This window comes from Phodopus roborovskii, unplaced genomic scaffold, assembly GCF_943737965.1.
Source record: "Phodopus roborovskii unplaced genomic scaffold, PHOROB, whole genome shotgun sequence".
Lineage (NCBI taxonomy): Eukaryota > Metazoa > Chordata > Mammalia > Rodentia > Cricetidae > Phodopus > Phodopus roborovskii.
In genome coordinates, this window is record NW_026125295.1 from 3,401,205 (window position 1) to 3,426,884 (window position 25,680).

Sequence of the window (25,680 nt, forward strand, 5' to 3'; positions counted from 1 at the left end):
ACCAATACATCGCACGCGCGTGCGCGCACACACACACTCACACACACACTTACACACTCACACACTCCACATGTGCTCAGGGAGGCGGAGCATATGAGAACAGGCTATGGTCTTGTGAGATGGCTAAGCAGGCAGGTAAGACACCTGCTACCAGGTCTCCTGGCCTGAGTCCAATCCCTGGCAAATAGCTCAGCAGGTAAAGTCCTTGCTGTCAAGCCTGAGGACCTGCATTGGGTCACTTTAACCCCTAGTGGGTCACCCGAGAGAGCTGACTTCAGCTCTCTGTCCTTTAATCTTCACAAACAAGTTGTATCACTTGGGTGCCCCGCCCATTTTCTGGCCAGGCGGTGGCTGCAGCACATGCCTTTAATCCCAGGGCTTGAGAGGCAGAGGCAGGTGGATCTTTGTGAGTTTGAGGCCAGCCTGGGCTACAGAGTGAGTGCTAGGACAGCCTCCAAAGCCACACAGAGAAACCTGTTTCAAAAAGACCAAACCAAACCAAACCAAAACAAAAACAAAAAACCAACAAAATGTTTTTTTCTCTTAACCATTTTTTCCCCCCTACAATTCTTTAAGGAGCTTGGGGATGGCTCATCCTTTAGGAACACTGGCTGTTCTTCCAGAGGCCTCAGTTTTCAGATCCCAGCACCCACTTGGTGGCTCACAACCATCTATAGTTCCCATTTCCAGGGGTCCTATATCCTTTCTGACCTCTTTAGGCAGCAGGCATGAACACGGCACACAAAAAGTGTATAGATACAGGCAGAATCATGAATTACATAAAAATACAATAAGTCTAAAGTTATTTCTTTTTAAAGGTAACTTGTTCAAGGTCATATTGGGCCAGATGGTGCACACCTGTGTGGAATCATCCAGAATTCAAGGCCAGTCCTGACTACGGAGTGACCTAAGGTCATCCTGGAATACATGAAATCATGCCTCAATAGGCAAGCAAACAAACACCGAACCGACCAATCACCCCTCCTCCTTAACCCTCTGGCTTTAGGGCGGTTCTTAGATTTCTTCTTGGAGGTCCATTTCACCTTTTCATTCTATGTGGACATCTGACATTCTGACTTATGTGGCAGCAATCACTTCTCATGCTTCTGAACCTTCTGCATGGCTGAACTCTCCTTGTAACTTTCCTGGACAGGTGTGAAGCTGTAAAGAACCCAGGGAACCGAGCCTGTGAGAGTTAACTATACCTAGCACTTACAGAAATCTGTCTGTCTGTCGTCTATCTATCTATCTATCTATCTATCTATCTATCTATCTATCTATCTGTCATTATCTACTATCCATCTATCCATCCATCTATCATCTATTGTGTGTGTCTGTGTGTGTAAAGGAGTGGTCCCAGCTCCTCAAAGCTAGCTAATTTTAGAAACAACCAGATTGCACTGGTTGTTTACACCCACAAAGATAACTAGTGGGCTAGAGAGAGCCCACTATCTACCTGCCTTTGCTAAAGAGCAACACAGATTGAGAAGTGCCGAGTGTGTGGGTGGGCGAAAAAAGTTTTGGTTTACAGCAGAAGCTGCTGTGTTTGTTTTCTAGCTTGCTCTCTGGTTTCGGCCCCTCTGGCTCACAGGCGCGTGGTCTCGGTGAAGTGAGCCTCGACTCGTGTTTGTCTGTCTCTGCCCATCTCTCCCGGATCGGTGTGAAGTGAGCATATGAATTCCGGAGAACGCTCACTGGAAGGCACCTAGTCCCAGCCTAGTGTTCCCTACATCCTGACTCCTGGGAAAGCCTGCAGCTGACAGCCGGCTCACCTGGAGAGTCACCTGCTGTCCCTTTCCTTTCTGCTTCCAAACCCACGAGAGAGCCCCGAGGGCCTCGCTGCCCTGCTTCTAGGCTCCCCCAGTGAGGCTAATTTTCAGGTGACTGTGTACGTGCTTGGCCCAGGCTCCTGTGCGCCGACACACGGAGAGGGAGCGTGCTGGTGTCAGGGACCGGGCGGGTCCATATCCGGGTGGACCGGGTGGGGAGGGCTGTCCCTCCCTCCAGGTCCCGAGCTGGGTTGGGGTTGGAGGGAAGGACCTGCGGAGATCCCCCGTCACCCTTAGGATCCGAGTGGGGGCAATAGAAAGAAAGCTATGGTGCAGGGCGCCGATCTAGGGCGTGCCCACCCCGTCTGCCGGACCAGCTCCGGGAGCATCCCCAACCCGGGCCCCCAGCGATCTCCAGGGTCGAGGAGCTTGAGGAGGAGGGACCTGGAGCCCTGAAGTAGCCCGGGAAGTGGCGGGAGGGCGGGGCCGGGCCCTGGTCGAGGCGGGAGGAGGGGCGGCCGCAGCTGCATCCAGCCCGGCTGGCTTCCTTCCCAGCCCTCTTTCCCTCCTCCTCCTCCTCTTCCTCCTGTGTGAGTCAGGCATTTCCCGGGGAATCGGAGCAGCCACGCGCCGCCCGGGAGCCCGGAGCTGCAGCAGCCGTTGCTGCAGCTGAGGCGGCGGCGGGGCTGCCACCGCGGCGGCCACCCGCGTCCCGGGCGCGCAGCGATCATGGAGAGGGCGACCCAGAGCGCAGACAGCGGCGGCGGGGGCAGCAACAGCAGCAGCCGTAGCAGCAGCCGCGCCACCTCGGCGGGCTCGTCGCCCTCCTGCTCCCTGGCTGGCCGAGGGGTAGCCGGCCGCTCGGCGGCCGCGGGACCGGGAGGCGGGGGCAGTCGCAGCAGTCCCGGCTCGGTGGCCGCTAGCCCGTCCGGAGGAGGCGGCCGCAGGAGGGAGCCGGCGCTCGAAGGCGTGCTCAGCAAATACACCAACCTCCTCCAGGGCTGGCAAAACAGGTAACCAGCCCGTCACCCGCGCCCCCGCGCGGTCCCCGCTACCCGGGTGTGGACGGTGGCGCCACCCGAGGCTGGGGACTGCCTGGGCACCTCGCCCTTCCTGCACCCTGGCGGGCATCGCAGCCACGGGGGGGAGGCAGGAGCCCTGTCCCGTCCCCCCCACCCCACCCCCCGCGTCCTCCTCCCCCCCCAGGGCTGAAAGCTTGAGGAATCTGGAGTGGCAATGGGAACGCCCCGGGTGGTTCTGGTGTCCTACCTGCCAGAGGGTTCTCGTTCCCTAGAAGGGCTGAGATGTGGGAGACCAGCAGAGGAGAGCTAGGTGTCCCGTGCAAACAGCGTTCAGCACGCATGGTCTATCATAGTTCTCCCCACCCCGCAGTTCGTGTAAAAGTCTGGTGTTTAAAACACAGCAAACAGCACCGCCACCAACAAAGAGCCTGTCATTTGTCATCGTTGGAGCACCCCCCCCCCCCGCGCGCCCCGTGTGCCTGCCCCTTCCCCAGGGGGTGGCTTAAACGTACAGTTTTGTTATCATTTCCCCGTTCAGGTAGGTACATGTGAAGTTTCCTCGCTTCCCTCTCAGAGTTGGCAAGCCTTGAACTGGGTGTGGTGGCAGGCGCGTGTAATGCCAGCGCTTCAGAGTCTGAGGCTAGTGGACTTGAGTTTGAGGCTAGCCTGGGCTACATAGTGAATTCCAAGCTGGTCTGAACCACATGGGGAGACCTTGCCTCAAGAAAGAAGTTGGCAAGTCTGGCGATGCACAGACTTCTGGAAAGATCGGGATGTCAGAGATTGGGATTCTCTGCATACTTGGGGTGATGACAGTCAGTGTGTGTGTGTGTGTGTGTGTGTGTGTGTGTGTGTGTGTGTGTGTGTACTTCCTTTGTGTGAGATCAGACTGCCCCCCCCTCCCCGTGTGTGTCTTTGGAGAAATAAGCCAAAGATGAGCCACCCATGCAAAGACACTTTTGGGGGAGACCCTTGCCCCTTTTTTGAGTAGTCCCTAGGTCTCCATAGATGTGGGACCCTTAACGGTTTGTGCCTGTGAGATTTAAATCCCACGCTGGAGTCTGGCTTATCTCTGCTTCCTGCAGGCTGTTTGGAAACATTCTGATGTCTTCCAGATGAAACATGGATTGTCACAGGCGTGTAACTCTGCTTGTAGGAAGCGAACCTTGGATGTAATGGAAACCAAGTAGTTCTAGATAAAGAACTCGGCAACTCACCCGGGGTTTCCTTGGAGATCTGTTACTATGTTAGTGGAGTTGCTTTTAACTTTTGATTTTTTTTTTTTTAACCCCCTCAAAATAGCTTTGGCGTCTGCTCCCCCTGCTCCCGATTTTAAAAGCTGAAAACAGGATGACTAAATGTGATTTCAGTTCTTGAGAGTTGTGTCTTCGAAATGGGAGCTCAATGCCTGATCATGGGCACTTTGGGAGCCTGTTGGGCAATCACTTCTGATGCCTCTTCTTCAAGAGCTTACAGGCCGGCAGAGTGTCTGCCCTGGATAACATAACAGGCGTTTTTTTTTTTTTTTTTTTGGCCAGGCCATAGTATTTTATCTGCAACTCGTATTAAGGGATTTTGCTTTTTGTAGTGGATTTAGGAGGGATTTGGAGTTATGCCCTTTTACCTGCTTTTAAACCCACTGTGGTGTTTTGATTTGAGTCAGAGTTTGAGAAGAAGCAGAGTAAATGCTAGCAGTCACAAACTTAACCTAGGTAAAGTGTCATGATGTATACCCTACTGAACATGTTCAAATGAGGTCTCGGCTTATTATTGCCTTACAGCTGTCTGATAATGAATGAATGCTCTTACCTCCCCAAAGCATTTTCCTAATGGGTGATGGCTGTGTCCTGGCTTCTATGTTGGGTTCTCTCTGAAGGTTGGCCCAGGGTCCATTAGTGGTCGGGAGGTGATTTATGCTGACCCTAGGAGAACACGCTGCTCCTTTCTCTGGGGGTCTTGTAGAGAGAGAGCTGTATCCACGAAGAGGAAGAGGGCCTCTCATCACAGGCATTTATTGAGCATCTACTATGTGCCAGGCCCTGCTGCAGCGGCACCACTCAGGAGACAAATCACAGGGGATCATCTCACGAAGTGACTAAGTGACTAGGAAACAGAACTAAGGAGTGGCAGGAGCCCTCCTGTATTAGATTCCCCTTCCTTATCTTTTTTCTTTTTTAAGCAGAAGTGGGGTTTAGTAAAAGACGTTTTCAAAGTTATGTATTTATTTGTGTGTACATGTGTGCTCATGTGTGTAGAGTTGTGCACTTGTGGAGGTCAGAGGATAACTTGTAGGTTACCTCCTCCCATCATGAGGGCCCCAGAGATTGAGCCCTTGTGACAGGTCAGAAGACTTTTTTTTCCCCAGACAGGGTTTCTCTGTGTAGCCCTGGCTGTCCTAGGACTAGCTCTGTAGACCAGGCTGGCCTTGAATTCAAAGAGATCCGCCTGCCTCTGCCTACCCGAGTGCTGGGACTAAAGGTATGCGCCACTACTGCCCAGCTAAAGAGATATTTAAATTCAGGTTTTAATCATGAGTGTGAAAAAAAGAAAAGGCATTTGGGAAGAAAATGAGGTTATAGATGGGTATGGGGGTCTCTGAGAGACTATCTCCTTGGTTGCTACTGTTTTTGAGATAGGGTCTCATGTAGCCCAGGCTACTCTCAGACTCCATATGTATCTGATAATGATCTTGGACTTCTGAAGTCTTTGCCTCTACTGGGATTACAGACATGCAAGGGCACTCTTGGTTTTGTTTGGAGATGGTGTTGGAGGTGGAGCCTAGGGCTTCAGGGCTTCATGTATGCCAGGCAAGCACCCTATCTACCATTGGTGCTTCAGCCCCAGCCCCCACTTCTAACATTCGTTATAAAAGCGCGAGTTTGAGGACATGTACACCAAAATAATCCCCGTGCTTTTCCTGGGTCAGTGGCATGGTGAGTGAGTCTCACTTTCCTGTCTGTTGAAAGTTTTGTGCTCAGCGTTAGTTTTGTGTCGTAAGCACCTTGTGTGTTTTCTGTGAATGGGTGAAACTGTCCAGAGCTGGCCATTTGGTCCCGTGAGTGGCAGGCGATAGGCCCTCCTCTATGCCGGCAGCCTGCCGCTTCACAGCCACCCTGAAAACATTCCAAGAGCTTTAGGGACCACCCCAACCCAGCCCCTGCGCCAGGAGGCCTTGGCGGGAGCAAGCACACTCTAGACAATGTGCTCTGGTCCTGCAAGACTTCAACTTAAAAAACAAGTTAAAAATTTAATCTTCCTTCCTTCCCTCTTTCCTTCCTTCCTTCCTTCCCTCCTCCCCCTCCCTCCTTTCTCCTTCCCTCCCTCCTTTCTTTCCTTCCTTTGTCTCTTGTATGTGTGTGGGCACGCATGGTACATGGCATATGCATGGGACAACTTGTGAAGTCAGTTTTCCCCTGACATCATTAGTTTTACATCATTAGGTCATCTGGATCCAACTTAGGTTTTCAGGCTTGGGGCAAGGATCTCTCCCTGATGAGCCATCTCGCCAGCTCCAGACTTCACTAAGACAACCCTCAGTAACTTTATTTGACTCTGACTACCTTGTGGCTAATTTCATCGGGACCCATGGAGAGAGCACTTCCCTTGTATCTCAGCAGGTTTGTGATGCACTTTGAGGCCCGTGATGGGTTTCAGGCTTGTGATTGGCGGAGCTGGAAGCTGTGCTATGACTAATGTACCCTATGGCACTTCACTGGGATGGGATCCACACGCCTTTTCCTGGCTCCTCTCACGTTTTTCCACCACCCAGGAGACCTCCTCATGCTGCCGCCCTAGCCGGGAATGCCTGTCCTCACCCACTTGTGGTCTTTGTGCGTAGGGTGGGCTAGGTTGGGGACACAAAGAGGAGATGTAGCAGACAGGGCATTGACAGCCGCTGTAGCAGCCCTCGAGCTATTCATGAAGTGACTAGGAATGGGGATGAACGGGAGCAAAGGCGACAGGGTGGCTAAGGACTGTGGACATGGACAGAGTACCAGGGGCCTGCCTGGCCATAAGACCTGGGGTCCTGGCACTCAAGGCGCAAAAGCCATCAATGCTGTCCGTATCTATCTTGGTGCTACAAGCATTCGCTGCTGCGAATGAGCCGTGGTTGTGCTTTCTAAGTGCAGGGCTGCAGAAGGTGAAGAGCTCTAAGGCTGTGACCTGAGCACCCAGGGTTCCAAGTCTGCTTGTTAGAGTGTGGAGCCATCGCCCTACCTGTCAGGGTCCAGCACCGAGTGTCTGTCTGTCTAGCCTTCAGGCTCTCCTGGGCTTGTTGACATCTCACCGAGGAAGCTGCTCTTTACTCACGTGTGACCTCTGTCAGCACAGAACCGAAGAGCCCAAGCCGGCACCCATATGCGTTTTTGGATAGGTTGCCATCAGTCAGTCGGTCTTCACTGCTGATCTGTGTTCCGCTGTATAGACATACAGTATATACGGATGTATGGAATGGGTTTATAATTTATGTTATAGACTGACCAGAGAGAACATCCCAGTTTTGACCCACATGGGTGGTGTTGATGTGCATATTCTACTGCATGGACATGCGTTTCTTTCCTAAAAGTTAAAATTGCATTTATTTATCTATTTATATTTATCCATCTCTCTCTCTGTGTGTATGTATGTATGTGGGTAACAAGTATGGTTTTTCCGCCTGCCGCCCGGTCTTGTCCCGCCCCACCGCCAGCCCCAAATAATACACAGAGACTCTGTATTTGATACAATGTTGTTGACCCGGTTACTTATTTCTTATCAGCTAGTTCTGTCTTAAGTATTAACCCATTTCTGTGTATTTTCACGTGGTCTCCTTACCGGGGAGTGAGGCAAGCGTCTGGTCTCCCCGGTCTCTCCATGCTGACTCTCCTTACTACTTCCTCTTCCTCCTTGTCTCCTAGTCCCTCCTATCTTCCTTTCCTAATGGCCAACAGTGCTTTATTTATTAACCAGTATGAGAAACATATACAGAATGACATCTCCCATCATCTCCTCATTTCTGTCTAAATAAAAAGAAGGGTTTTAACCTTAACATAACAAAATATATCACATAATAGTTATTAAATAAGAATCACAGTTAACACTATTTAGTCCATTAACATTTAGCAAGATTTGAAGAAAATACTTCATCATCTATTTTATCTTTGTGAGTTAAAGTCCTACTTATCTTTAATCCTGACTAAGGAAAACTATAACCATAACTATCAGTCTTTAACTCCTTTAAAGACCACAGAAGGATAGTATATAAACTCTAGAAATGACAGAGACATCTTGTCTTGTCAGTCACCTGAAGTTTTTCTGTAATCTTTCATCTTTAGCCCATAGGCCATAGTGTGTCTGGCAAACTCTTCAGCAAAGCAGGAAACTTTAAACTGTCTTTTTGTATTGGCAGTTTGTCAGTCACTTTTCTCTGTGTCCTGCAGACTGTCTGGCAGACTCTTCCACAGGAACTCTGTAGCAATGTCCATCTTGAATCACCAGTCACTTTTCTGTGGGTCCTGCATGTCCAGTTTATACAGCACAAAGTCAAACAGTCCAGAGCAGTATCTTGTCCAAATGGCTAGTCTTGCCATAGTGGAGGCAAACTCCATAACAAGTTTCTTTAATGTCCATCTTTCTTTTTGACGCAGGTGTTGCCAGGAGCAATTATGTCTCACTGTCAAGAAAAATCCTAAACCATTTTAAATGCCATATTCTGTAGGTCTTTGAAAGGTTTGAAGAATTTCTATCTATCTCAAATACATCTCTGTGTATATTGAAAAACCTAACTAACTTAATTCTAAGCTTTGACTATCATAGGTAATTATCTATAATCTGTACTAAGTTATACACTACATTTCTAACTGAGCTATATAAACACAATACCTAAGCAAAAGGAGAAATATAAACATCACAAAATTGACCTTAAATTGTATCAATAAATGAAAATCCATTCCAAAACAAAGTAATCATATCAATACCCTCCATCCTGACTCCTCCTTACTACCTCCTCCTTGTCTCCTAGTCCCTCCTATCTTCCTTTCCTATTGGCCAACAGTGCTTTATTTATTAACCAGTATGAGAAACATACACAGAATGACATTTCCCATCATATGTGTGTGTGTGTGTGTGTGTGTGTGTGTGTGTGTGTGTGCGCGCACGCGTGCGAATGCCATGACTTTGTGTGGAGATCAAAGGACAACTTGCAGGACTTGGTTCTTTCATCGTTGTAATTTATCAGGTTTGGTGGTAAATGCCCCACTGAACCCACTGGACCATCTTACCAGCTTCCCCACTCCGACCCTTCAGGCCCTTTTTGTGCCTGTGTGGGGGACAGCAGTCTCTCATGTCTCTCAGGCTGTGTAGCAAGAATGACCTTCACCTTCTGTCCCTACTGCCTCTGTCTTTCAAGTGCTGGGATCATGAGCACTTGCCACCAGTGTCTGATGTATTCAGTGCTGGGGCTCGAACTCAGAGCTTCATGCGTGCGGCAAGCCCTTCCCTGGTTGCTTCTCCTGGTTTCGGGTGGCTGCTGCTTTCCCTGGCTCGCCACTGCACCCCACAGTGTTTGACAGTCTTTTTGTCACTTTCTCCTCTGGCATGTCAGACCTGACACTGTCTCCCTAAACTCATGTGACCCCCCCCAGGACGATTTTCCCATCTCATGATCCCTAATGACCCCTGCTGTGTACCAGCATCCCCACCACAGCAGGCAAGCAGAGATTCCGGGGATTGGATGTATGCATCTTGGGGACAGAGACAGTCTTCAGCCACTCACAGGGGCTGTGTTTGTGTGCTGTGTGTGTAGGTCAGAGGACAGCTACAGTTGGGCCGTGCCTTCCATCTTGTTTGAGGCAGGCTATCTCATTCGCTTCTGTACCCCTCAGGCTAGCCGGCTGGCACGCTTCCAGGAACTCTGTCTTGCTTCCCATCTTCTTGTAGGAATGCTAGGACTGTAGATGTCCGGAGATCCAAACTCAGATCCTCATGGTTGCACGTTAAGCCTTCTCTACACTGAGCCATCCCTCAGCCCCTGCTCCATTTGTGAGGACAAAGGGGACGTTGGTGACCGTGTGGTGCACAGTGGGCGGCAGAGCCTGTGCTGTTGGTCTCTCACAGTCTGATTATGGACAGCTGTCTCAGGTCTCCGGGAAGAGACAGTGAGTTAGGCCTCTGTGCCCTGAGCAAAGGGTTGAAATGATTGTGCTGGGAATGCTGAGGCTTTTTTGCAGCCCTTCCTGGCTCCTGCTGATGTGATTTGGGGCCGAGCCAAGACACAATTGAAGAGAAAACAGTCCAGAATTTGATTTTTGACAACCCAGACTGGGTTGAATATGGTCAGAGCTCCAAAAGAAAGTGCTTTATTTGTGTCTCATACCATGATATCAATAACAGCGATAAAATTAGGAAACATTATATGTGGCTTTCTGTTGTAACTCCATTATTTGAAGGTCAGATAAGTCCTTTGGGCCATGAGTAACTTTCTCTTCTGGCCTTGCAGTTTTAAGGGGACTATTTATGCTGTTGTGCGGTTGGGTCCTTTTCTATAAATATATGGATGAAAATAAAAAGGGTGTGGGCTCGGGATATAACTCATTTGGCGGAGCATTTGCTTTGGATGCCCCGAGTTTTTCCTCAGCACCACACAGGTGGGGCATGGTGGTGTCTGGTGCTGTTTAACCTGTAATCCCAGTCCTTTGGAGGTGGAGGCAGGGGAATCAAAATTTAAGGTTGTCTTCAGTTAGCTTGAGACCAGCCTAGACTACATGAGACCCGGTCTCAAAATCTAAAAGGGAAGGAAGGAAGGAAGGGCTGGACAGATGGCTCACTGTGTGTGTGAAAATGTCCTGAGTTCCAATCCCCAGCACCCACATAAAGCCCAGTTTGGTGGCATGTGCCTGCCCCCCACCCCCAGCTCAGCTAAGAGCATCCGATCCAGCTGGGATGGTAAGAAGCTCCAGGTTGACAGAGACCCTGTCTCAAGATGTAACGGTGGAGGGGCCAGTGCAGAGATGGTTTACGCTGATGAAGGCTCTTGCTGCAGGAGGATGGATGGTGATATCTGAGACTCCACAGAAAAGGGGAAGGAGGCAACGGATTCCTGAAAGTTGTCCTCTGACCTGCACATGCGTGTCATCCCCGGTAATAATGACAACAGCAATAACAATAACAACAACAGTATATTGAAATAAAGAGAATGATAGAAGACAGTGGACCTTGATCCCCAATAGTAATGATGACAACAACAATAATAGTATATTAAAATATGGAGAATGACAGAAGAAGACACTAGATCTTGACTTCTGGCACACACACAGGGAAGCACACCTGTACATACACGTGCACACATGAACTCACTTTACACACACAAAGTTGAAAGGCAACTGTCTTAGGATGTTCCTGCTGTGAAGAGACACCATGACCACGGCAGTGCTTATAAAGGAAAACCTTTTTTTGGGGCTGGGTTACAGGGTAGAGGTTCAGTCCATCATCACCATGGCGGGACATGGCTGAGTTCAGGCAGACGTGGTGCTGGAGGAGGAGCTGAGAGTCCTACATCTCGACTCGCAGGCAACAGGAAGTGATCTGAGTGTCCCACTCAGCAAAGCTTGAGCAAAGGAGTTCTCAAAGCCCACCCCCACAGTGACACACTTCCTCCAACAAGGCCACACCTCCTGATAATGCCACTTCCTACTAGCTTATGGGGACCCGTTGCAGTCAAACTACCACAGGCACCTATGTTAGTATGTTAGTCTTGGCTTTTTATTATGGGGTGTTGTAAGTTGCAGGGTCTGTAGGGAACCTTTGGGAAAATATGGGTGGGCCTGGGGGCCCTGCTGGCCTGTTCTTGGGGAAGCAGAGTGGATGATGGGGCGTAGATGCCTTCCAAATTGTCTGTGTTGTCGTCAGTGTATCAAGGTATTGGTTTGCTGTTAGCAGACTGTGAAAACCCCCTGGTGACAGTCTGGGCAGAATCCAGGAAACCTTAGAACTGCAGTGTAAGCTGGTGACATAGCCTCCAGACCTGCTCTTTGCAGGTAATGTGACTTGGCAGGATGTTTATGCCTCAAATACTTACCGAGCACTTTGTGTGTGTGTGTGTGTGTGTGTGTGCCAAGTGTCACATGAGTGGCAGGAGGTAGCTTAGGTCGTACGTTGGGAGCTGACAGTCCTTAGTAAGAGCGGGCACTTGTTTGTAAGGAGGCCTGGGAAGAAAGAATGGAGGCAGTATGGCCTCCATACAACTATGAGCAAGCCGTGGGGCTGTGTCCTATTAAAACTATTTAGCAAACAGTCAGTGGACCTGCACACAGCCTCCAGGGTGTAGCTTGACCATCATTGGTCTCGTATGAACACTTGGGCCCCTTATCCCTCATGCAAGTTACTGAGGCAGCTGAGTGTGGTAGCTCTGAAGTGCTCAGGTTGGTCACATGTAGGTCAGCTTTCCTGTCTCCCTTACTTCTTTCAAATGTGTATTGTTGCTCTGCATGGGGTTGCCTGTGCCATGATGCATGTATAGAGATCAGAGGGTGATGTCGTGGGCTGTGTTTTCTTCTTTCAATTCTGCTTGCATTCAGAGAGCCAGGCTTTCAAGACCTTTACCTGTTGAGCCACCTTGCTGCCCTCTCTCTCTCCCTCTCTCTCTCCCTCTCTCTCTCTCTCTCTCTCTCTCTCTCTCCCTCCCCTCTCTCTCTCTGCCCAGGATGGCCTCAAACTTGCTATGTAGCTGCTGAGTATGACCTTGATTTTTTTTTTCCTTTGCCTCCCAAGTGCTGAGATTCCTGGCAGTCATTAGTAAAAGGAATTCTCTCTCTCTCTGTCTCTCTCTCTCTCCCTCTGTCTCTCTCTCTCCTTTCAGAGATTGTGTCTCATCATGTAGCTCAGGCCTCGAACTCTATGTAGACCAGGATGTCCTCAAGTTTGCTGTGATCCTCCAGCCTCAGCCTCCCAAAGGCTGAGAGTACAGGTGTGCTAGCCTGGCTTCCATTCTGGATCTGTGATGGGGACAGTATCTGTTATAGGGAAATTGGAATCTGAATTAGTTACCTTCCCTGTTACTTTGACAAAAAACCCGACTGTAAGCAGAAGTTTCTGTCCCATCTTCCAGCTCCGAAATAACCAGCATAGAAACTTAAATATGATCTATAAATGCTTGACCAAAGCTCAGGCTTGGTCACATTTCTTATCTATGCTTTGCCATGTGGCTTGGTACCATTTCTCAGTACGGCATGTCCATCCCGCGTCTGTCCCTGCTGGCTACTCCTCGGACTCTGTCCTTCCTTTCAGCGTTCTCTGTGTGTGAGGCTGTCTCACCCAATCTCTCCCTGCCCAGCTATCAGCCAATGAGCTTTTTACTTACAATGAGAGCCAAACATAATTACCGTGTGCAAAGATTGTTCTTTAGCACCTGACTAAAGCAACTTAAGCAGGGAAGGGTTTGTTTGGGCTTGTGGTTCAAGGGATGCAGGCCATCACACCACGGTAGGCAAGGTGGCAAGCCGGAGGGGATGTGTGCTGACTTGCATCTGTGGTCAGGAAGCTGAGTGTGAACGGGAAGTGAGCTGGACTATCAAACCTCAAGGCCCATCTCCGGGTAAGGCTCCACCTCCTGAAGTCGCACAGCCTCCTCAAAGAGTACCACCAGCTGGGGAGCAGGTGTGTACTCACCCAGGTCTGGGGGACTGTGAGGATCGACTTTGGCAGCTCTGCAGGCTCTGAGCTCACCTGGGAGGGATCTCAGTTGGGAATTGTTTAGGTTAGGTGAGTGGGTGGGCATGCCAGTGATGGGTTTTCTTCGTGGGCTTAACCAAGGTGGAAGACCCACCCTGACTGTGGGCGGCACCATTTCTCGGGCGAGGCCCTGGACTGAACGGAGAGCGAGCGAGTGTCACATCATCCGGTATCCTAGGATTCTCGGCTTCGGATGCTGTGTGAACAGCCACCTTAGCTCCCATGACTGTGACTCCCCTGCTGTGGTCTTGTGACCTGGAACCGTGAGTTAATCCCCACCTCTCCATTCGGTCGCTTTTGCTAGGGTATCACAGCAACAGGAGAGGTAGCTGAGGCAGGGCTGTTTCATGTTCAAATCTCGGCAGGCTCCAAGGAAAGCCATGAAAGGAGTCAGGGATGCTGCTGCTGCATGCCCCAGACTCAGCTTGGGAGCGCAGCAGCCTGGCCTAGCGGGTGGAGGGGCAGAAGCAGATAAGGACGAACTTTGAGAGTCAGAGGAGCCCTTGCTGAAGACAGGGCCTGGAGGATGGCCCTCGGGAACGGAGCTTGGTGAGGACCTTGGCTTGGAGGAGCCAAGGGAGACAGGGCTTTAGAAGGCCTGGAGTACAGTGTGGATTGAGGCCAGAGGAGGCCTAAACAGGTTTGAGAGGCTGCTGTTTCCTGGGGGCGCTTTTACGCGTCCAGGCCTCAAGTGTGAAATGCCTGCATTGACACAAGGCAGACACTGGCCTTGGAACAATTATAAACACGCTGTCCAATTTTGTCCTTCAAACAAAAGGAGGTGCACACAGCACAGATTAATCCATCTCCCTCTTCTATAGCTGAAGAACCCATCTGAACATTATTGCACGCCTTGATTTACTTTGTGTGTATGTATGTGGGCATACATGTCATAGTGCTCCTGAGGAGTCAGAGGGCAATTCGTGGATGTCAGGTCTTTCCTTCTACCCTGTAGGTCCCGGGAAGCAAACTCATGTCCTTAGGCTTGGTGGCAAGTGCCGTTTTGTCCTGAGCCATCCTTTTGGCTCCAACCCTCATATTCTGGGTATCGCAGGGAGTTTACATGGTAATTTCCTGGATCCTTTCCTGTCCCTACTACCTTTCCCTTTCCCGTTAGAAGGAAGCCATGAGGGGAAGAATAGCAAGCAGACACAATGGCGGGGATCCTAGCAGCCACGTTGAACCTTGAGGTAACCTGGATGGAGGCCAGGAGGGACACGGCCTCCAAGGACTTTGTGTTTCAGAGCCTCCTCACAGATTAATCGTTAGAGTTTCCCGTGAGGAGGAGGGAGTGAGCGAGCTTCTTATGTAAGCCCCTGTTCACCGTCCGTGCTAACTCCCCCGCCCCAAAGATGCATGGAGTCCCGAGTTACAGACCAGGAACCTGAGGAATAGGTTGTGTAGTCAGCGGTGTGAGATTTGTCTGACTCCAAAGTGTGACTTCTTTTGTTTTTAAACATCTGCCAATTTTTATTTTATGCATATGAGCGTTTGACAGCAGCATGTGTGGGCAGTGCCTAAGGAGGCCAGGAGACAGCATCTGACACCCAGGGACTGGAGTTACAGACGGTTGTAAACTGACATGTGGGTACCGGGAACTGTGCCCAGGTCCTGTGCAAGAACAGCCAGTGCTCTTAACCTCTGAGCCGTTTCTCTGGCTCCCAGGATGTGTTTCTTTTCCTCTGCTCTTGGATTCGAGGTCCGTACTCTCGGGTCCCCCCTCCCAGATGTGACCCAAGGCTTTGCCTCAGGCTAGACCAGTGTAGCTCATTCCTGTGTTTGTTTCTCTTCCCAGGTGTGGCCTTCAGGAAGAAGCGAGCTGTGGGTTCTAATTTTAGGGTCCTTTCTGCGAGTGCTGAGTTAGAGACTCTACAGTGTAGGCAGTGTGTTTGCAGCTTTCTCTTGCTCATGCCGGGCTGGTCCTCTGAGGCTTCTGGGTCTGCCTGGTTCTTGGGGTCCTTTTTAGGTTGGGCTGGGGAGGACATTTGGCCTGCAAGAGCTCATAGGTGGATTTTTTTTTAAAAAATTAGTTTTACATTTTTTTGTGTATGAGTGTTTTGCTTGTATGAATGTGTGTGTGTGTGTATGTATGTATGTGTACGGTGTGCATATCTGGTGCCTACAGAGGTCAGAAGAAGGTGTCTGATCTTTTGGAGGGATGTTTGTGAGCCACCACATGGGTGCTGGGAGTAGAACCCAGGTCCTGGGTCCTGCAAGAGCAGTCAGTGCTAACACTAAGCCATCTCTTCAGCCCCTATTTCTTTCTTTCTTTTTTTTGAGACAAAGTCTCACTTTGAAGATCAGGTTATAGTTAGTTTTGCACTCTCAACTGAGAAACTGCCTCCGTTAGATTGGTCTGTGATTATTTCAGCGGGACATTTTGTTGACTGTTGATTGATAAGGGAGACCCCAGCACACGGGGGATGGCGCCATCCCTGGGCACATAGCCCTGCACTGTGTAAGAAAGGGAGCAGAGGAAGCCACGGGGAGCAAGCCAGCAAGCAGCACCCTCTGTGGCCTCTGCCTCAGCTCCTGCCTCCAGGTTCCTGCCGTGGCTTCCCTGAGGATGGACTGGGACCTGTGAGCCAAATAAACTCTTTCCTCTCCAAGTTGCTTTTATTCAGCGTTCTATCGCAGCAACAGCAAGCAAACTGGAATACCAGGCTTGCCCGAGACTATGTAGAGGGCCCAGGCTATTTATTCTTGAATTTGTGGCAATCTTCCTACCTCTGTTTCTCCCCACCACACTTGGCTTAGATAGAGGTTATTTTGCTTTTATTTTTTTTTTTTTTGATTTATGGTACCGGGCGTTGAACCTAGGGCTTTGTGCATGCCAGGCAAACACTTGATCAAGCCACCCTTTGGTGGATCTTGACTTGCCCCAAGGCCTTCGATTCATTAAGCTTGGTGTGGGTTTTAGGTGAAGTCAGGGTCACGTGTTTGTGGAATAAGCTTCCTGTTGGGGATTTCCGTGTGTACAAATTGCCCTCATATACCTCCTGGTACCCTGAAAATGGGCCACCGGGGGCAGGATGGGGCCTGGCTGGCCTAGCATGCTGCAGACGCTGGCTTTGATCCCTAGGACTGAACAGACTGGTGCTGATGGTGCTCACTTGTAATCCTAGCCCTCTTCAGGGGGATGAGAAATTCAGAGTCCTCCGGCTGGGTGTGGCGGCGAACACCTTTAATCCCAGCACTGGGGAGAGAGGCAGAGGCTGCTGTCTTTGAGTTTTTGAGTTTGAGGCCACCTTGATCTACATAGTGAGCTTCAGGTTGGACAAATAAAGCCTGTCTGAAAATCGGGAAGATGGCAAGAATACCACCACACGGGCCAGCCAGGAAGCTAAAAACACAAGCAAACACAGCAGAAAGCAGCTAGGGCCTAACAAGCACAGGGCCACGGGTTCTGTCCTCAACACTGCGTACAGAAGGCCTAGCAGGCCACATCTAGAATCCCAGCACTTGGGAGGTAGAGTCAGGAGAGTCAGGAGTTCAAGGCTAGCCTGGGCTGTGGGAGACTGTCTAAACAACAGAAGAGGCCCAAAGCCACTTTGTGGTGAGGGTACCACCAGGGCTCTAGCGTGTGGGGGAGTGCTGGCTGGTTACCGTGTAGCTTGAAGCTTGCCGTAGCTGCTCACAGGGCACCCACTGTCAGAGGAAACAGCCAGTGTGGATGCATCGAGTGTTCTCTCCTTTTACAACTCCAGGACCCCCTGCCCAGGGTGTGGGAAGTTAAACGGACTCTTCCCACATCAGTTAACATAGTCTAGGTAATCCCTGCGGGCCTGCTCAGCAGTCCATGTCCCCCATGACTCTAGACTCTGTCAAGCGATGCTTATCATTAACCATCTCTATGGTTTCTTAGTCTTTCTCCAACTGTGTCTGTGGTCGTTTTATCAGCCTGACTAATGCAGGCCTCCTCCTCCTCCTCCTGAGGAGTTGGCAGCTGATTCCTTGGTCCAAAGGGCATTGTGGTAACAGTCTTGGTTAGCTCATGGGTGACATGTGACTTAGATTATTCTGTTAAGTGTCACTCTTCAGGGTTACCCTTGGAGTGAGCCGAACCCAGAGGGGAAAGCAGAGAGTGTCCCTCCCTCTCCCTTTTGTGGCTTATTGAGACAGGGTTTCTCTGTATAGCCCTGGCTATACTGGGACTCCCATTGTAGACCAGGCTTGCCTTGAACTCGCCTCCCGAGTGCTGGGGTTAAAGGCGTGTACCACCACATCCTGCACTTGACTCTCTTAAAGCTGGATAAGAAGTCCATGCTGTCGGCGCATGGGGAACTTACCCAAATCAGGCAGTCCTGAGCCTTACTGGGTTTTGTCTTTCATGCACAAACCCACATGGTGATTGACACACTTGGTTAGCAGGATCAGTTAGTGAGAGGTGAATAAGCAAGGTTAGTTCATATGGGGACTCTTCTGGATCCTGGGACCAGGACCAGCCCTTCTGCCATGCTTTGTTCCTGTGTTTGGAAGGTTTGGAGGCCCACATGTTGGGTTTTAAGGTCACACTGTGCATTTTTTTTTTTTTCTTTTGGAGACAGGGTCTCACGTAGCCCATGCTGTGTAGCTGAGGATGGCCTTGAACTTCTGTTCACTTCTTTCCTAGGTAAAAGCAGAGTGTGACTTAAACCAGATTAAGAGTGATAGATAGCATCTCTTCATGTCACAGGGTTGTCTGAATTTCTGTCACTGGAGAGTGTCTCTCCTGTTCCTTTCCTGCCTGTGGAGTGATTGATATTTTTAGCGGTTTTGTTTTGTTTTGTTTGTTTTATCTGTTCCTGTCTTATTTATGTTTCTGTTTCTCTTTGTACCACCCCGATTTTTTTTTTTTTTTTTTTTTGCCAGTGTCCCACAATGACATTGAACTCTTGGGCCTCCTGCCCACACCTCCCAGGTGCTCGAATTTCAAGTGTGGCTATTTCTTGGTTTCAGACTTTAAATTTGTCTGTGTAACAACTAAGGTAACTTCGAACCTGATACTTGATTTCCGTGGACGTGACACTAAGTTGATGAATGACATTTATATAAGATTCATAGCTTGAATAATAGCATTGTGTCAGTGTCCAGTACTTGGTATGTGTACATTGACCTATCAAGGGGCAAAGGGGTGCTGTGTCCACAGCACAGTCCAGAGGAGCTAAAGAATAAAAGGGGGTGAGGGGTGGTGAGGGCTGAGAAGGATGGCTCAGTGGGTAGTGACTCGCGTTTGATCCCCAGCATGGGGGCCATGGGGTGGGGACTGGAGCCATGTCTTAGCACTTAAGCATACTCATTGCTCTTCTGAAGGACCCAAGTTCAATTCCCAGCACCCACGTGGCTGCCCACAACTGTCCATAAACCTCAGTTCCAGGGTTCTGATGTCCTCCTCTGACCTCTGAGGGCACCAGGCACACATGCGGTACACAGCCATGCATGTGAGCGGAAAACATTCATACACACATACACTTTAAACTAAACTAAAACAAAAGTGGCCAAGATGGCGGGTGCCTGTAACTCCCCTGCTGTAGTGTCAGGCGCATGTTTACTGGGACTTGCTGGCCGCATGGCCTAGCTGAATGTGCCAGCTCCAGGTGCATCAAGAGACCCTGTCACAAAAATAAGGTGAATGACACCTGGCATCAACTTCTGGATTCTACACGTAGGTAGAATATACTCACATACACATGTATACACCACACATATACATATATACAAACTCACTCACACATGTATATAAAATGATAAGTCAGCTGGTGAAATATCAAAAGTTTGTTAGTAGTGAATAGCTCTTTGGTGGTTGCCTTGTTGGTAGGGCACTTATCTGGCATGTGGGAGGCCATGGGTTCAATCAGCCCCCAGTACAACAAAAAGAAAAACAAGACCCATCAAGGGTAGAGGGTGGTGCAGCTTGGTGGGTGGTGTGTGGTGTGTTTGCATCCAGTGCACAAGTCCTATGTTTCTTTCTCAGCATCACATAAATTAGGCAGAATGTCTGTGCAAAGCAATTGGGGAGGTAGAGGCAGGAGGATGGACCAATGGTTTCAAGGTCATCCTTGGTTATGTAGCAAGTTCAAGGCTAGCCTGGGCTACCCAAGACGATCTCACTCTTCCAAACAGACAGACGTATAGGTCTTTGTAGCACGGTAGCATCTATGTAAACTTGAAATTGCATCTGCTCTATTACATTTGACCTATTAAAACACAAATGGTCAGCTGATCGTGGTGCTGCACACACCTTTAATCCCAGCACTCAGGAGGCAGAGGCAAGCAGATCTCTGTGAGTTTGAGGCCAGCCTGGTCTACAGAGTGAGTTCCAGAACAGCCAGGTCGACACAGAGAAACCCTGTCTCAAAAACCAAAAGGAAAACCAATCGACCAACCAAACAAAGGCCATGGGAGCGTGCAGCAAATTCCTGGCCAAATATGATTGGCTGTTGATACAAGCTGATGAGCAAAAAGAAACACACACACACGCACACAAATCTGGGCATAATTTCCGTGGCCTCTCCCATCACTGTCCTCGAGTAATAAGGGTTGAACACCTGGAGTCTTCCTCGGTGGCCAAGGAAGCAGCCATCTTGCAGGCCTATCCAGCCTGGCTTGGAAGATGCCCAGTGTGGTCTCGGTGACTGAGACATCCAGACACAAAGTACAACAGGCCGAATTTGTTAGTGTCTGCAAGCAATTGTGCATTAAACTAGGTGAAGCAAGCTCATTTGCAGCTTAGCAAAGGGCCATTAAGCCCTGGGGAGATTTGTGTGTTTATCCCTCCCTTGTTAGTTGTTTGATATTACATAACCCGCAAGCAGTTTTCATTGGCTAATGGGTTGGAATGGTAAACAGGTTGCTTGTTCTTCCCCAGTTCTGACCGGAAAATTAGAATGAGTTACCATTCGTGAGCACGCCAAAATTCACTCTCTCACCTCCCCTACCCTCTCTTTGTGTGTATTGTGTGTGAGTGTGTAGGGGCACACGTGGTGACAAAGAGGGCAGCTTGTTAGAGTTGACTCTCTCCTTCCTTCATGTGGGTCCCAGGGATTGAACTCATGTCATCAGACTTGGTGGCAGGCACCTTTACACACTGAGTGGTTGTACCGTGTTGAAACACACATTGTACAGTTTTGTGACCCAGCTCTGCCATCTAGAATTTTGACGTCTGTCTTAGAATGTTTTGCTGAATAAAGAGGGCCAACGGAACGTGACTTTGGAATGTTCCAGTGGGCCAGTTTCTAAGCGGTGCCTGTGGACCCTGGGTGGTCCTGCTCTGATGGGACCACAGGATGAAGCTCTGGGGGCTTGAGGTCAGTTTAAGTACTTGCTTCTACATTAAACTGGCAGGTGCTCCAAGCTAGACCTCGGGTTGATTCCTTCTTGGAGTTCAAGGTTCATGGGAGTGTTTTCACTACTTAGCAATTTTCTGTGTGTGTGTGCGTGCGTGCGTGCGTGCGTGTGTGTGTGTGTGTGTGTGTGTGCGTGCGTGCGTGTGTGTGTGTGTGTGTGTGTGCGTGTGCGTGTGTGTGGTGTACATGAGGAGGGTAAAGGTTAACTGAGTATTATTCCCTGAATGTCCCTTTCCTTATTTTTGAAGACTGTCCCATTACTGGCCTGGAACTCACCAATCAGAGTAGGCTGTGTGGACAGCGAGTCCCAGGACCCCCTTTCCCATCCTCCCATCACTGGAATAACAAGGGTATACCACCTTACTGGCTTTTTTATGGGATGTGATGGCTAGCTTAGATTGTCAACTTGACACAACCTAGGGTCACCTGAGAGGGACCGTCCACAGTGTGTTGGCCAGGTCTGTGGGGGATTGTTTTAGTTAAATTAGCGGGTGTGGGGAGGACCAGCCCACTGTGGACAGCGCTGTCCCCTTGGCACACTGGAACCTGGAACTGGGAGCTGGAGTAAACCCTTCCTCCCCCGAGGGGTTTTTTGCCAGCGTATTTTATCATAGCAACAGAAATGCAAGTAGAACAGGTGGATTCTGGGGCTCAAACTCTCACGCCTGAGGGACAAGCTCTTTACAGGCCGAGCTGTCTCCCCAGCTTGCCCTTTCTATAAGAATGAGGGTCCTTGGCTGTGCTTTGATCTGTCGCCTGGCTCCTCCTCACAGACATATTCATCAGGCAGAGCTCAGCGCCCAGAGTCCTTCCCCATGACTGATCACAGGCCGCTGCTCCGAAAGGACCAGGTGTCTCTTCCATGTTCACACACCTGGTGGGCGGCAGGCAAGCTTTGACTCTGAGACACTTGGCGCTGAGCTCTCATCCTGGCCTTGAAGACTTCTAGTAAGAGAACGCAAAGAGCAGATTAAGGAAAATTCAAGCAGAAGGCATCCACGCTTGCCCAGTGATGGGATTCCCCTCACCCTTCTGTGGCAAGATGGGGCTAGTGTAGCCCCCTACCTTAGGTTACATGGAAGATCCAGTTAAGTAAGTCAGCCTTTGTAAGGTTTGAAGGCTAGGGCCTGGGATAGTTGAGCGTTAAAGAAAATAGAGGCCAGAGAGATGGCTTAGTGGTTAAGAACACACGCTACTCTTCCAGAGGTCCTGGACTCAGTTCCCAGCACATGTATGACAGCTCACTGCCTATAACTCAAGTTCTAGGAGGTTCTGATGCTCTCTTCTGGCTCTAAGAACACTCACGGCTCACACAATGTATGCATACGTAGACACAGGCAAAACACCCATACACATAAAATAAAAGTAAATAAATCTTACAAAAGAGAAAATAAAGGCTAGATGAGGTGGTATGTGCCTTTAACCTTAGTATTTGGGAGGCAGAGGCAGGTAGGATGCTGTGAGTTCAAAGGTCAGCCTGGCATACTTGATGGGGGGGTATCAGTATGAGCCCTCTGCATTCTCACGAGAGATGGAAAACTCAGAGTGTATGTGTGCTTTTGAGGCCTGTAGTGATGTTTCCTGTCTTGCCCACTCCTCTCTCTTTGAGACCAGATTTTGTGCTTTGTGTCACTGGCTAACCTTGAGCTCACTGTGTAGCTCTGATTGGCCTTAAACTCTCAGCCATCCTCCTGCCTCAGCCTCCCGAGTACCGGGACCGCATGTGTGTGCTCCGCCCCAGCCCAGAACTACAGCTTTAAATGGAGGGTGTTGAGAGGGTGCTGGGCTCAGGGCAGTTTCTGTCTGGGGTGTGGATGGCGATGCTGTCGAGTTTTGTTACCTGAAAACATTTCTGTTCAGACACCGTCAGTGATGGCAGAGCAGGCAGTAAATAGGGCTTGAGTGAAGTCTCGGTTGAATAGAGGCGAGGCTTGCTTTCAGAGCATCAATTGCTGGAAGCAGTCCTGACATGGCATACTTCCTTCTGCATGGGAGTACTTTAGGATTGGTCCTTGTGGGGCTAGGGGAGATGGCTCAGTGGGAAAAGGTCTTGCTGAGCAAGCAGGAGGAACTGAGTTCAAATCCCCCGAGTCTGCATAAAGCTGGGCATAGACTTGTGCAGCTATAATCACTGTGCTCCAAGGTGAGATGATGATGGACAGATCTACATGCCAGCCAGTCTGGCTTTGTGTAGAATCCAGCAACAGGAGAGAAAGCCCATCTCAAACAAGGTGAGGACCAACACCCTAGGTTGTTTTCTAACCTTTGCACTCATGCTGTGACATACACACACATGTAAGCACATACGTGTCAGGCACATTATACACATGGCCGTACTTTGCACCATTGGCTCTGCGGCGGCGCTTGCTGCCGATGCCCTTAGAGAAGTTGGTGATGGGTCTTTAGTGACTGTGTCTAGGAAAGCTCACAGACATCGTTGCTTCCTGAGCTGGTGAGGGTGTGTGTGTGTCAAATCTTCACTCTTACAGGGAAATGGATGTTTTACATTTTGTTTGCTTAGTGAGTGTGTGTATGGCATGTGCAGAGGTCAGAGGACAGCTTGGAACAATTGGTCCTCTCCTCCTACTATGTGGGTCCTGGGGATTAAACTCAGGTTCTTAGGCTTGGTGGCAAGCACGTTTAATCTCACCAGCCCTGAAATAGCTGGAGGACCTGCTTTGTGAAAAGTTCCTTGTAACCTTATGGGGTCCCTTTCCTCCTTGATTTCTCATTTAGGTCAATGGTTCCGAGTGAGGAATTTGGCATAATGATAAAATATTTAAATGGACTACCCTGCTGTATCTTATTTCTAGAGCCAGTTTGTAATCGTGCAAATACTCCTTTTGGTGTGTGTGTGTGTGAGAACTGATGCTGGGTTCTGGTTTGTTCAGTTTTACTGTGGATCACTGAACACTGAACCTGTTGGGGGACCTTAAGCTGTGAATGGCAAGCTGGTGCCAGCCTCATTCTGAGCTGTTGTCCTGGAACCGGGGCTACAGGGATGAGATGCCCATAGGAACTGGTCTGTGTGTGTGATGTGTGTGGGGGTGTGTATGTGTGATCTGTGTATATGTATGTGTATTTATGTGTGTATGTATATATGTGTATATGTGTGTGAGTATGTGTGTTTATGTGTGTTTCTGTATGTGTGTTTCTGTATTTATGTGTGTATGTATGTGTGTGATGTGTGTATATATGTGTATTTATGCATGTGTGTGTGTATGTGTGTGTCTATGTGTATTTGTGTGTATGTGTATTTATGTGTGTGTATGCATGTATGTGTCTATATATATTTATGTGTGTGTGTATATGTGTATGTGTATTTATGTGTGCGTGTATATGTGTGTATATGTGTATGTGTGTATGTGTGTCTATGTATATGTGTGTGTATATATGTATTTATGTGTGTGTGTGTATATGTGTGTGTATATGTGTGTATGTGTGTGTGTGTGTGTGTCTGTGTGTATGTATGTGTGTGTATGTGTGTGGTATGTATGTATGTGTATATGTATATGTGTCTATGTGTGTCTATGTGTGTATGTATGTGTGTGTGTATATGTGTACTTATGTGTGTGTATGTGTGTGTCTATGTGTATGTATGTGTGTGTATATGTGTATTTATGTGTATGTGTGTGTGTGTCTGTGTGTGGTGTATGTGTGTGTGTCTGTGTGTATGTATATGTGTCTATGTGTGTCTATGTGTGTGTATGTGTATGTATATGAGTCTGTGTGTGTGTGTGTTGCTTGGGGTGATAGGCCCTCACTCTAGCAGGGAGCAGCATCCACCAGTCCACTCAAGTGTTTTGAGAGGAGGCTGACTGTGCTGGTCAGTGTTGTCAACTTCACACAACCTAGAATCACCTGGGCAGAATCAGGTTGGTGGGTGGTATGTCTACGGGGAACTGTCCTGGAGATGAGGGTGGCACCATTCCCTAGGCAGGGGACCCTGACCTGTGTGAGTGGAGACACAAGCCGAGTGCAGACATGCATGCGTTAAATTCGTTGCTCTCTGCCCTGGGCTGTGGGTATAAAGTGGCCAGTTCTAAGTTCCTGTTGCTGTGACTTTGCTGCCTCAACCAACTGTGGCCTGAAATTGTGAGCCACACAAGCCGTTTCTCCTGTAGGTTGGTTTTATAGGGTTACTTTATCTCAGCAACAGGAAACAAAGCTAAGGCACTGACTCACACTCCGCAGGGGCCTCTCTGAATGACCCTATCTGCAAGGTCCCCGAGTCTTGAGCTCTCTTCCTTCTCAGGCATTCTCAGTGTGTGATTCCATCAGCGTTTGGGGGAGATCTGAGAGTAGCCTTCTGTGTTTCTGGGTTTTGGAAGCACAGTTTCCCAGCAATTACACAGGATCTCAAAGGGACAGTTGTGCTGAAATGTCCAATAGTAACTTGGAATCTGCATCTGAGAGCTGCATTTCATGTCACACTCCAAGAATAATCCTGGCATTTTTCCTATATCCTTTTTCTGGATCTGTTTTCCAAAATAAGTCAAAGTAATGCCACCCCGAAGGAGAAGGGACAGCCCTCTTCATAGTCATGGCACTGGGACACGGAACTTTGGAGCCTAGGGTGAGCTTGCCCTGCCCTTTATTTTACAGGTGAAGAATTGTCCCCAGAGAGATGGAGTTTAGTTTATATCTAGAGTTCATGGCGGAGTTGGAGCAGGAAATCCGATCTGGCTTCTCAGATGGTGCTGGAGAAGCTCCAGGAGGCGATGCAAAAATGGCCTTTTTTATTCCCTGTGGTTTTGTTAAATAGTGGACAATGTTTCCTGGCTTTATATTTTTCTGGCTGGTGCCCCAAGACCCACCTGATGTTCTGGTTTATTTATTAGCCATATTGAGTGATGG

At 49.3% G+C, this 25,680-nt stretch overlaps 1 protein-coding gene across 3 annotated transcripts in view; it reads left to right on the forward strand.

Moving 5' to 3' along the window:
- The first annotated feature begins 2,267 nt into the window (after positions 1-2,267).
- Osbpl10 (oxysterol binding protein like 10) overlaps positions 2,268-25,680 on the forward strand; it is a 204,460-nt gene continuing 181,047 nt past the window's right edge. For 2 of the 3 annotated variants that reach the window (XM_051202005.1, XM_051202013.1), the window contains exon 1: positions 2,268-2,782. In XM_051202005.1, the coding sequence (XP_051057962.1) occupies positions 2,499-2,782 (284 nt within the window). In that variant the 5' untranslated portion in view covers positions 2,268-2,498. Of the gene's footprint in view, positions 2,783-20,763; positions 20,785-25,680 lie in introns of those variants that run through there. The other variant, XM_051202021.1, reaches the window with a different exon arrangement.